The following is a 13,594-nucleotide window of genomic DNA, read 5'->3' as shown; positions in this document are numbered from 1 at the left end:
CAAAATCAAATGAACAGATCCTTTGTATCATTTGCTTTTCATGGGATATTGCTGTGCTCAAGTTTGACTGCTGCATTTACCTACAGTCACTTTGAAAGTAATTCATTAAGTGTGGTACTTTTGAATGTACTGAAGATGATGTTATGTGTTATATAAATGCTAATTTGTTCTTGTTTTCTTTTCCCATTGCGAGTGGAGAGATGCTTGACTGCTCTTTCAACAGTGAAAAATGAGTTATTTCAGCAATGAGCCTTACTTAGCTAACTGGGGATACTCTACAATATAATTTCTAATTAGAATTGAATAACTCACTATTTCATGATTACCCATAATGAACAATATGTCGATGTGAAGGAGATTCAAAAACATTTCCAGAAAGCTGTTTTGCATTTCTTGATGTCGACAAAATTTCGGGAGACATTCAAATACATCTGGTTTTTTGTTGGTCACTTCAAAAGTTCGGTTTGTAACCTCATCAGCATAGCAGGAAGATTTCTTGTTTGCGCTATTCCAAGTGGAATCATAGAAAGGCTCTGACTGATTTCACCAGAAATAAGGGGGCAAAGGGAATGATCACAATGTGGTGGTTGTGTCGTTAACAAATATCAGCCAGAAGGAAACTTTACACCTGATTTCTTACTCTTAGGGGCATATTATCAAAAACTGTTGAATCAATCATGTTCACCCTATCCAAATGAATGGGGAATGTCCCCTCACTTTCTATACAATGTGCTGTAAAAACAGTTTGACTTACGGGTGGAAAGGAATAAAATGCTGCTTCTCTTCATCACTTTCTGTTTTGCACTTTACGATATCGGTGATGTCCATAACTAGAGAGAGAAGCAGGAAATATTATTTATACACCACAATGTAGCAGAGACAAAGCATTTTTGTGATCTTTAATAGAAAGTTGTGAAACTAAATTCAATAAATGAAATTGTGGACTAGCACCAGAAAAAGGCCATGAGAGCTGATGAATTGTTATAAGCTGTCAACTGGTGGCCTTTGGGCAGACCAGCTGCCACCCCGGCAGGTCTGACTTACACATGACTCCATTGCCGCACTAAAAAGCAGCCACTACCATTTTTTCAGGACAACTGGACAGAGGCAATAATTGTTGCTTTGGCAGCTCTGCCCATGTCATGAGAGCCAATCAATTTTTAAAACCGAATGTTTCTCAAATGAAATATGTAACAAGCTTTATGTGGTTTTAACAGCAAGAAGATCTATTTCTTCCCTCTGTTTTCTCTTTAAACATGGGCCATATGAGAGCAGAACCTGCATTTATGTTTATTTTTTGAACACATAGTGAAACGTCCCAGTGTGACTCACAAGAACCATACCAGACAAAACCTGACACTGAGTCACATAAGGAGACGTTAATTGGTGACCAACTTGATCGAAGAAGTACGGCATCTTAAAGAAGGAAATAGATGTGGAGAGGTTTCGGGAAAGAATTCCGAAGTTAAGGGCCAAGGCACCTGAAGGCATAGATGCCAATGGTGGGACAATGAAAATCAAGGATGCTCAAGAGGCCAGATTTGGAGGAAGGTAAAGATTTTGGGGCATGGCAGGAGGTTACAGAAATAGGAAGAGTGAGTTCATGGAGGGTTTGGTCCAGGAGTCAAGGTAAATCAGTGAGCATAAGGCATGAATGCTTTAATAGCTGGTGAGTCTAAAACCAGGGGATATAATCTCGGGATAAGGGGTAGGCCATTTAAGACTGAGGTGAGAAGGAATTTCTCCACTCAGAGGGTAGTGAATCTTTGGAATTCACTACTCCATAGGGCTGTGGAGCTCAATCATTGAGCATGTTCAAGACAGAAATCACTAGATTTCCAGAGACTAATGACATCATGGGAAATGGAGATAATGTGGGAAAGTGGCATTGAATCAGGCTCGGTGGGCTGAATGGCCTACTCCTGTTTCTATGTTCCTTAACCCTTTGAGACAATGCTTGCTTAGTCTATAAAGTTTAGACAGCCATTGGACTACTGTCTGTGAGTCACCTTGTCCCTCTGTCAAAAATGCCTTTAATTTATGAGATAGTCTCTTTCTACCAAACTGCCAATCATAGTGATGACTCTGGAATGAGCACCTACCCTTTGACATGAGGACACAATATGCATTTCCTGATTTAATTAATCCAGAACAGCTACTTACCAATACTGAATAGAAGCAAACTCTAATGATTGTCAAAGGCACTTGTCAGTGAATGTACCCAACCTAGTTAACTAACCCCTGGCATTTTCTATTGTTTACAGCAATGTTGGCAGGTCTAGGACTAAGCTGATATATATCTTGCCACTTGAGAAGATTAACTAATTACCACTTGAAATCACTATTGTGCGAGCAGAGATGAATCACCTTGTGAAAAATTTAATGGACAAACAAACTGGTGGCTAACTTTTATAAAAGAATGAACTGTTTGGACTTGGAAGTTAACCCTTTATAGGTTGACACCAGCAGAATAGAAACAAATGTTCGAAAATTCAACATGGGCAACCTAGGCAAAAATTCATTTCACTGAGATAAACATTGTGGGTCCCATTGTAGGGTAGCTATGTTTAATCAGTCCTAAAACAGTCCCCTCATTCACATACATAAGAGGCCTAAAGCCTGTTTGAGGAAGTTGCAAAGACAATCTGAAAGCAGCTCAGCCAAACGTTGGGGTCAAACATCTTTCAGGTGATTTGTGTATGGGGGGCATTGTTGCCTGAAATTGGCCTCCATTACCTCTGTTTTATGTCAAAATTGGGCATAATGAGCTCCAAGTTCTACTTAGTGCCTCACCCTCTTAATGGTAAGCTGATATGGATCCCTCCTCATGCATGTTCTCATCATCTGCTCACGCACACATCCTCTTTCCTCACTCTAGCTTTCACATACACTCTCCGTCTCTATTTCTCGGGCTCTGTCTTACTTAGGATATAAAGTTACAGCCTTCATAAAAATACAAATATTCAGCAAAACAAGTAATTAAAGCTAAAACATGTTATAGAGTTATGTCAAAGAGTTGCCTTAAATATCTTTTTGTCACCTTCTCCAAACTACTCCAACAGTTCTTTGTTGCTAAGGTTTTATTCCCTAACCTATTTAGTTCTGTCTCTATGTAAAGAGCCTGTGATAATTTATTCCATGGATGGAAACCTAAATGCGAGATTCTAAAAATGGGTAAAATGGTTAGCTGCTCCAGGCAGTCCCATACTGGGTTACCCGAGAAGAATTTCCAAGCAATGACCCATTCATTAGCAATGTCTGGTCATTCAGGAGGCATCTAGCAACTGGGTACTCACAAACCTTAAAGGGAAGAAAATTACAGGGATATAGGGAGAAGGGTAGGGAAGTGAGGCTAATTGGATAGCTCCAAAGAGCCAGCACAGGCAAGATAAGCCAAAATGTCCACCTTCTGTGCTGTAAGGTTCTATCATTTTTTTGTAGAGACACTTTTAAGAGGTAACACAGATACCAGAAAGTCAGAATAAAAAGTAACAGAAAGGCTGAAAACAGGAAATAACCTCTGCACTACTGACAGGACAGGTGGCAGAGTGAATACCTTTCTCTATATGATGGGCTAGCAAATGGATTAGTCCAAAAGCCTGGACTGATAAACCAGTGAATTTGAATTTAAATCTCACTGTGATACCTTAAGCATTTGAATTCAATTTAAATCATTACTAATTGTATCATTATTGTAGATTTTTCCTCTTGCTTTGAGAGCTGAAATGAACCTGCTTCCAAGTAACATTCTTTTGCTCTCCCAGCTAAAAAGCAGTAGGGGGCAGCGCTGTATCCTGAGAAGATCCTGAATGGCCTGGTGGATATGGAAAGGATGTTTCTTTTTGTGGGTGAGTCCAGAACTAGGGAGCACTGTTTTGAAATTAGGAGTTGCCCTTTTAGGACAGAGATGAGGAGAATTTTTTTTTCTCTCTCAAAGGGTTGTGCGACTTTGGAATTCTCTGCCTCAGAAGGTGGTGGAGGCGGGGTCATTGAATATTTTTAAGGCGGAGGTAGATGGATCCTTGTTAGATGAGGGAATCAAAGGTTATCGGAGGTAGATGGGGAATATGGAATTCAAAACACAAATAGATCAGCCAAGATTTTATTGAGTGGTGGAGCAGCCTCGAGGGGCCAAACAGCGTACTTCTACTCCTAATTCGTATCTTTGTAAGATCAGAAGCCTGTGGTGATGAGGCAGAGAGAAACAATGCCAAAAGGGTGGGAACTGTGGCAGAGGCAGTGGGATGAATGGTGAACTAGGAGATGGATACTTGCTTTGTTTTAGCCCTGCCTTACCTTCTGTCTTAATGGTGGTGGCTGGGCATGGTTCATTTTCTGAGACTGAAAATGCCAGCATTATAATTTCTTCATCCATATTAATTAATGTTGGGAGGGCGCGTATGGGAGAATCTGACCAGTGCGATGCCAGAAATCATCTGATGCACTGTTTAATGGCGTTAAGAGGGTATAAGGCTCCCATATTAAACTGCTTCATAAAAAAAATCACTCGTAAATGTTTCTGACCTCACCTCTCCAAACTCTATCCTCCCTCTTTGCAATGAAAGATAAACAGAACAGTAAGGGTTTGCACATACACTGTGACTGAAGTTAAGCTCAGAACTGTAGGATGATGGCTACTCCCGCTAGTGCCCTGTAGGGATCCATGTGAAATGATTTTGGGCAGTCTGAAATTATTTCCATCGCAGGAATGTAATCACAAATTGGCACCTGGTTAGTATTTATTCATCGATCACTGTCCGAGGCATTGAACGCAGAAATGGAAAAATCATGTTTGCTTTCAAGGAAGGAGACTTTACCTTATGAGGCTGTTTTTAAGTAAATTATTGCAGCTAATTCCAGTATCCAGATGGGATTGTGTTCGACTATGATGCCCTCGATGCAAAAATGGCCTGTTGAACAATCTCTTTCAAGGATTACACTTGAAAGCATGAGCGGCATAACAGGGCAGCTGCTGGCATGTGCCCTGAAATAAGTTGGTGCTTTCAGGAGGAGTGGAGGGGGAGAAGGGCTTGGTGGGAGATTTTTAAAAACTGGCAAGGAACTTGAACAATTGTAGTGGATGCAAAACAGGAAAAACGTTGCATTCCCCCATAAGTTCTCTGTTGCCTTGATCATAGAATTACATCAAACCAAATTTTAAAATGGTGTGGATAGTTATCCTTTCACGAGATGGGATTCCAGGAAATGATTTTAATGTGAAGGGCATTCTGTAAAAACTTCCATTTCACTAGCCTTCCATTTAATTTAAACTTAAATTTAATTTCGATTTAAATTTAACAAACTTAAATTACCCTGACTGGGTGCTGATAAGATCTAGATGTGAAGAGCCTGTGTTACAACAAGGAGCACAGAATGCAGAAGGATGCTCCATCAGATTAAACAATATTACACATTCATCTCAATGTACCGACAGACAATTGACACTGCTCTAGTCAAAGGAAATCAATTCACTGTCAGTCTATTAGCTGGAATGCATAAAGCACCATCTTGTGGCAGATCTTTAAGATAAAAATCTTCAACAGTGTGGTGAAATTGCACTTATTAAACATTAAGCCTCCTTTCATAACCTCTCTGATTCGATTAAATTACAGCCGTGTAAAAGAAAAATCCCCAAATTAATGGGGTGGAAGCTCCTCACTGCTGGCTGTAAATGCCCTAGATTAAATAAATTTAGATAGACTGAAAGCACCGGATACAGAAAAGGCTGGGGGCCCTGACGCCAGCCCAGCTGTAATATTGAAGACTCGCATTCCAGAACTGGCTGTGCCCTTACCCAAGCTGTTCCAGTACAGCTACCACACTGGCATCTACCCAACGTATGGAAAATTGCTCAATATGTTTGGCCAACAAAAAACAGGACAAATCCAATTCGACCATTTACCGCCCCATCAATCTACTATCAATCATCAGCAAAGCAGTGAAAGGTAACATCGTCAGTGCTATTAAGTGGCACTTTCCTATCAGTAACCTGCTTATTGATGCTCAGTTTGAGTTTCGCCAGGACAACTCATCTCCAGACATCATTACAGGCTTGGTCCAAACATGGACAAATGACCTGAAATCCAAGGATGAGGTGAAAGTGACTGTCCTTAACATCAAGCAGCATTTGACTGACTGTAGCATCAAGGACCTCTAGCAAAATTGAATGGGAATCAGAGGGAAAAATCTCCATTAATTTGAGTCATGCCTGCCACAAAGGAAATGGTTGTGGTTGTTGAAGGCCAAACACCTCAACCACAGGACATCACTGCAGGAGTTCCTCAAGTAGTGGCCTAGGCCCATCCATCTTTGGCTGCTTCATCAATGATCTTACCTCTATCATAAGGTCACAAATGGGATGTTTGCTGATGATTGAACAATGTTCAGCACTATTTGCAACTCCTCAGATACTGAAGTAGTCCATATCCAAATGCAGCAAGACTGCAGGCTTGGGCTGATTAGTGGCAAGCAGCACTCATGTTACACAAGTGCCAAACAATGACCGTCTCCAACAAGAGAGAATCTTACCATCTCTGCTGATATTCTGCAGCATTACTATCGCTGCATCACCACTATGAACAGCCTAGGGGTTACCATTGACCAGAAACTGAACTGGACCAGCCATATAAATACTGTGGCTATAAGAGCAGGTCAGAGGCTGGGAATTCTGCAGCGAGTATCTAACCTCCCGAATCCCCAAATCCTGTCCACCAACTACAAAGTACAAGTCAGGAGTGTGGTGGATACTCTCCACTTGCCTAGATGAACACAGTGCCACCAACACTCAAGAAGTACAACACCATCCAGAACAAAGCAGCCCACTCAATCGGCACCCGAACCACCACTGGCACACAGTAGCTGCAGTGTGTACAATCTAAAAGATGTACTGCAGCAATTTGCCAAGGCTTCTTTGACAGTACCTTCCAAACCTGTGAGCTCTACCACCTTGAAGGACAATGGTGGCAGACGCAGGGGAACACCACCACCTGCAGGTTCCCCTCCAAGTCACACACCTTCCTTATTTGGAATTACATTGTTATTCATTCACTGTCACTCTCCCTAACAGCAATGTGGGTGTACCTACCCCACATGTACTGCAGTGGTTCAGGAAGGTGGCTCACCACCACCTACTTGAGGGCAGTTAGGAATAGGCAATAAATGCTGCCCTGGTCAGTAATGCCCTCATCCGATGAACAAATAGAAAAAAGTCTCAAGCCAGTTGTGATAGTGACAGCACAATACTGCCCCTGTTGGGTGCTATTTGCTACTCATTTGGCATTCTCACAGAGCAGGCATATGAGGTAACCAGTGTGGGAAATGGAAAAAGTAGTGCAGTTATGATTCTTTGAATTTATGGTATTAGAAGGCTACTGATGTCCATACAAATATATCTGAGCAAATCAGGAAGTTCAGGAGGAATGGAGAACACAGTTACATTTTCATGAAAGACCAGTTGCATAGCTGGAAAGACGAATGTAATACTGAACGATACAAAATATTCCACCTTGAAAGAAAAATGAGCAACAAGAGCATGCCTTTAAAGTAGTGCATCAAGCACAGAGGCTTTGAAAGAGCAACAGTGAAGACAATGACACAAGCAATTAAATAGAATGTTGGCATATTTAGCCACAGTGCAAGTCAACATACAATCTCATTTAAATAAAAGCAAAATACTGTGGATGCTAGAAATCTGCAACAAAAACAGAAAATGCTGGAAAAACTCAGCAGGTCTAACAGCATCTGTGGTGAGAGAAACAGAGTTAATGTTTCGAGTCTGTATGACTCTTCTTTAGAGCTCGAAACGTTAACTCTGTTTTTCTCTCCACAGATGCTGTTAGACCCATTAGGTTTTTGCAGCATTTTCTGTTTTTGTTACAGAAAACAACTGTCCTACGGAACTCATTTCTTGCTATCTTAGGACTCTATTCTCTTTCCCCTTGTCCAGTCTCTTCCCACCTACATCCGCGATTCCTCTGACACCCTGCATCATATCAATGCAATATTTTATATTGCATGGAGGTTACATACTATCAGTGAAGGCATGTCATTGAGGAAAGATTACAGGAACCAATTCACAACTCATCAATGTCACGCTCATTTAAAATTAATTTACAAAATCCCAAGATAGATACTGATAAGGCCAATTGGCTATGGATCATCTATCCAGAAGGAACCTCCAGTCTCCCACCATCACATCCAACTGTTTCTTTAATGATTCCAAAGTTTTCCTCTCCACGACCCCATGCCAAAACCAATTCCATGAGCTGGTCACTTTTTGTGTGAAGAACTTAACCTTGTCTTTCACTAGTACAGACCCGTGCCCTCTTGTTATCCTGTTGGTTTAATTTGAGGTAGTTATACTTTCTATGAAGTTATTACTTGCTTAACATGTTAGCACTGAATCTGTTGAAATATTGCTCATGGCAAATTGCAGGATACAGTGTAAATGTAGTTCATGTTATACACTGAAACAAATCAAAGGTAACAAGATAACTGAGTTTTAGGAAGCATTTTGTAAGAGATCTGTTCAGAGTAGTAGAGAAAATCGTAGAGTTTTTTGATTGAATGAGACCATTAGAAAGCAAATCAATTTCTGTGCTATGGCTACACTCAAGTGTAACAATCCAGAATTGAATAATAGAAGTACATGGTGAGGGGCTGGCGATATAATTGATATTCCACTCATGCAGGTAGCTAAACTTATGAGACTCTTTCTTTCAGAGTTATGGAATAAAAATATAGGAATAGAAGAAAAAAAATGGAGTGAGAAAATTCATTCAACCCAAGCTCATTTCTTCCATAAGCAAAGTACAACTTGCCCAATGAAGATTCAACCCAACCAACTCAACCTCCTCAATAAGGCCCCAGTCACAGGCAAGTGCCTAGAAAGATCTTTTTTAAAAATTATTCATTTATGGGATGTGGGCTTCGTTGGCCAGGCCAGCATTTATTGCCCATCCCTAGCTGCCCTTGAGAAGGTGGTGGTGAGCTGCCTTCTTGAACTGCTGCAGTCCATGTGGTGTTGGTACACCCACAGTGCTTTTAGGAAAGGTTCACTGCAATTTTTTTTACTCTTTCATGGGATGTTGGCATCACTGGCAAGTCCAGCATTTGTTGCTCATCCCTAACTGCCCTTGAACTGAGTGGCTTGTTAGACCATTTCAGGGGGCAGTTAAGAATCAACCACATTCCTGTGCATCTGGAGTCACATGTAAGCCAGGCCAGGTAAGGACAGCAGATTTCCTTCCCTGAAGAGCATAAGTGAACCAGATGGGATTTTACATCAATCGATGATAGTTTCATGGTCACCATTGCTGAGATTAGCTTTCAATTCCAGATTTATTAATTGAATTTGAATTCCACCAGCTGCTGTGGTGGGATTGTATCCATGCCCCCAGTGCATTAGCCTAGGCCTCTGGATTACTAGCCCAGTGACATAACCACTACACCATCGTTTCCCCTACTCCAAAGATAATCTATCAACATCAATCCAATCCTAGACCAACTTTAGCCAGTTGCATCCCTTAAGTGGACCATCCATAGTTCCAATAACACCTAAACTATTGCAACTTTGGAAGGTGGTGGAGGCGGAGTCATTGAATATTTTTAAAGCAGAGGTAGATAGATTCTTGGTAGGCAAGGAATCAAAGGTTATCGGGGTTAGATGGGATTGTGGAATCGAAACGCAAGATGATCAGCCATGATCTTATTAAATGGCAGAGCAGGCTCAAATGACCTCGTATGGTTTCCTTCTGCTCTTATTTTCATGTTCGTATGTTCGTATCCTGTGGAGTATTTGATTACTTATATCTATCTGTATCTGTAGAAGCCACGGGCAGAATTTTATCACCCCTCCCACTGGCGGGATCTTCCATTCCCACTGAAGTCAATGAGTTTTGAATGGTTCCCCACATTTTCTGGCCCTGCCCCCCTGCGACAGGGTGAAAAATTCCATCCCATATTCCAATTCTTATTAACACTTTCCAGCCCAGGAAAATGGGATGGCGACTTTTTCTGGTTGTGTAAAGCTTTTACCTGAAGCAAATTTAGGCAGTATCCATCTATTTCCTAATAGGAATGTACTCACAGCATAAAATTGACCCTCGCTCAACATTAATTGGCTGAAAGAAAGCCATTCGATGAAAGGTGCAGGAAATGGTGAAAAATATCACATGCAGAGGATGCACTTCAGAGATTTGGGTTGTGACATTGTTGGGCTGTTAGAGGGAAGCAATCTTAGCCCTCACTTGAGGGCTTAATGCTGACTCTGGATGCCTGAAATAGGAACATAGGACTTAGGAGCAGCAGTAGGCCATTCAGTCTTCCAGGCTGCTCTGCCATTCAATAAGATCATGGCTGACCTGGTTGTGATCTCAACTCCATTTTGCAATCTGCTCCCTACCTTCCCCCCTTCCCCATAACCCTCGACTCCTTTGTCTATCAAAAATCTTTCTAACTCTGCCTTGAATAAATTCAGTGACCCAGCCTCCACTGCTTTCTGGGGAAGAGAATTCTACATACAAACAACCCTTTGAGAGTAAAAATTTCTCCTCGTCTCCATCTTAAACGGTTGTCCTCTTATTCTTAAACTGAGTCCCCTGGTTCTAGTCTCTCCACAAGTGGAAACATCTCCCCTGTATCTATCCTATCAAGTCCCCTCAGGGTCTCACATGTTTGAATAGGATCACCTCTCATTCTTCTAAATTCCAATAGGTACAGGCCCAACATGTTCAACCTTTCTCTATAAGATAAGCTCTCAATCACGGGAACGAGTTGAGCAAGCCTCCTCTGAGAAGGTTTCAGAACCTTTTAAAAGGTTAGCGAACAGCATAAGTTGCTTTTCCATTAGTCAGTGTGCCTTCGAATCTCTTTGTTCAAGGCAGTGTTCACAATTCCAAGTTAAATGACGTCTTTATAGCCACATTATCTATTCTTCTACACACTTCAAAACTTAAATCTTATCTCTTCTCACTCGCCTTATCTGTAATCAGGCCTATTCCAGTCAGTATAAATCATACCCATGAATCTCCATCATATTTCCCGTGGGCAGCACTGGAAAGCAATACATTGCGCCGCTGCTAATTACCTGCCACCCCAAAAGGTCGCCTTAACCCTTGAGTGCATTTCTTCTGGTTCGTGTCCTTCAGATCCATTCTTCCAACACGGACTATTTGGCAAATTAGATAAATTTTATCCCGATTCAAATCCTTGTTTCCCAGATCCTAAGCAAAATCAAAATCAGAGTTTAGTCTTCTCTTTAGTTTATTGATGTCAAATCATTTGTGAAAAAAAATGATTTCAATTCATATTTCCTCATTTTTACAGGCTGGAGGTAACATGACAAAAGGTGCAAGATTATTTTCAAGTAATAGTTAATACAGGGCAAACACTTCAATGCTACCACTTTGACCTGAAGTATTTGTTGCTACTAGCCGGATACTTTTTCATTATCTTAACTATTGGAGCACAACTGGGATTTTGCCCCCTCTTTCTCCCACGCTACAATATGTTATATCATCAACAAGCTCATTTAAAGTGTGAATCACTCTTTGGGGGTTTCTCTTCCAATTGAACTAACTTAATATACTGTGTTCATAAAAACAAACATGGGTCCTGTGAGGGAAGAAGATCATTTCCAAGGCTAATCCTAACATATATAATCTTCTTTATATAAAATTTTACCTAGGTTCTAAAGGACAAATTTAACAGCGTTTTCTGTGATTGTTTGTAGAGAGTGGATTCACTTGAGTTGAATGTGGCTGCGTGCACATTTTTACTTTTTAGGGAAATATGCAAAGCTATACGATATTTACAATATAATGCCAAATAACTGGGAGAATTCCCATGGAAATTTGACCCCAGTTTTGGCTTGAGGCCTGCTCTTTGTGACAAAACCAAATCTGTGGAACTGATAATCATGGTCGAATATTCCAAGCTGCGGCATTGCTGGCTTTCTTTGAAAATAAATGACGAATTGAAATGTCACAGCTTTTAATCCAAAAGACCAAAATTAAGAATGGTCTTTGGGCCTATGAGGGTCACTCTTCTTTTAGGCCTACTCTACCAGACAAATGAACCTTTCATGATAGGATGTGGAACATTTCCTCACTGCCTCAATACCCAAAAGAACTAAATTCCCAGAAAATCTAGTCTTAAATTCTACAAGTTGTCTTCCTTGATCTGGCATTTTCATGGTCCCAGCAGCTGAGGAACAAATACATTACACTGCATTCAGTTATCTCTCCCTGTATCTACTCTTGAACTATGCAGTGACCTCTGCCATCTAGAAGGACAAGAGCAGCAGATGTCTTTGCATCACACAGCATCTGGGCTTGGGGATGCATCATCGTTCCTTCATCATCGCTGGGTCAAAAGTCTTGGCAGTCCCTGCCTAACAGAACTGGGCAAATGCCTTCCCCTTAAGAATTAGGCTCACCATCACCATCTCAAGAGCAACCAGGAATGGCCAATAAATGCTAGCCTTGTCTGTGAGACTCACATCCCAGGAATAAGCAATTAAGTAAATAAATAACGGTTCGCTTTCAAGAGAAAGCTTCATCAGGGAAAGTTTAATCCTTTGTCTTATTTTGTGAATGATGCTGACTAATAAACATGTCTTCCTTTGGACTGCAAGTTATTTCCTGCTTTAAAGCGACCTTACTCTTCTATCCTGCCATTTGCTATATTAATCACTTGCTTGTTAATGGCCCTTTTACAAAAGTTATTAGTGATTTCATATCAAATGGATATACTGTTAAAGCTTCAGGGTTAGCCTAATGCAGTTTTATAATGGGTTATTATTGCTATTTACCATCTTCTTTCCTGAACTTTTGTTTGGTACAGTTCCAAGGCTGATGGCAGCCTTCCAATGATGCAGCAAGTGGTCAGTCTTCCTGTGTGAGCCAGGCAGTGAATGTCACAGGAGCATTTGACACAGAGGGCATCACAGCAATTTGAGCCATCTTGCACTGGCATCCAGATCCCCTACTCTTTGGCAGGGGACACTGGACTGTAATCGGAAGCAGGAACCCTATCAGAATTGTTCTGCTTGCTAGTCCAGGGTGACTGAAGGCAGACATAGTGCTCCAACTGTTATTTTGGCTGAGCTCAGCCTACTCACCATAGACCAGTGATTATGCCTTTGGCATCCTGGTCTGGATGACTTACTATTGCGCTGTGAAGTACTGTTACTCAAAGCCATCAGGCAAAGCTCCTTGGAATGTTTCTAAATTTCCATCAAATATCCATATAACTTCCTTCCCCTTGCTCGTTAGCCTGGAGATAATTACACCTATAGACATGGAGCCTTTAAATAAAAAGTGGTCACATTTGTACAGGATGAATTTTAATACTTACAGTAAACACCACTTTCAGGTTGTTCAACATATCGATTTCTTTCGGGAGGCCTCCACTTCCCCATCGCACTAAATAATTCTCACTGGAAGAGAGAGAGAGGGAAGGAGGGAGAAGTGAAACATGGATGACTTGGCAAAATCTAGGAATGGTTCTGTTGTGTACTCATAGTAAGATGGATGGTGCAATGTTTTATTAGGGCTATGATTCGTATATTACCGGTAAACGGTTACCCATTTAC

At 41.1% G+C, this 13,594-nt stretch overlaps 1 protein-coding gene across 1 annotated transcript in view; it reads right to left on the bottom strand.

Moving 5' to 3' along the window:
* The window catches only part of dock2 (dedicator of cytokinesis 2), a 634,661-nt gene that overhangs the window by 531,878 nt on the left and 89,189 nt on the right, over positions 1-13,594 (bottom strand). The window contains exons 9-11 of the mRNA XM_078550540.1: positions 13,357-13,438; positions 11,087-11,222; positions 755-830 (exon numbers count right to left, since the gene is read on the bottom strand). Of these exons, the coding sequence (XP_078406666.1) occupies positions 755-830; positions 11,087-11,222; positions 13,357-13,438 (294 nt within the window). The remainder of the gene's footprint in view (positions 1-754; positions 831-11,086; positions 11,223-13,356; positions 13,439-13,594) is intronic.

The sequence above is a fragment of the Cetorhinus maximus genome, chromosome 10, assembly GCF_964194155.1.
Source record: "Cetorhinus maximus chromosome 10, sCetMax3.hap1.1, whole genome shotgun sequence".
Taxonomy (NCBI): Eukaryota; Metazoa; Chordata; class Chondrichthyes; order Lamniformes; family Cetorhinidae; genus Cetorhinus; species Cetorhinus maximus.
This window is presented reverse-complemented; position numbering and strand designations above follow the sequence as displayed.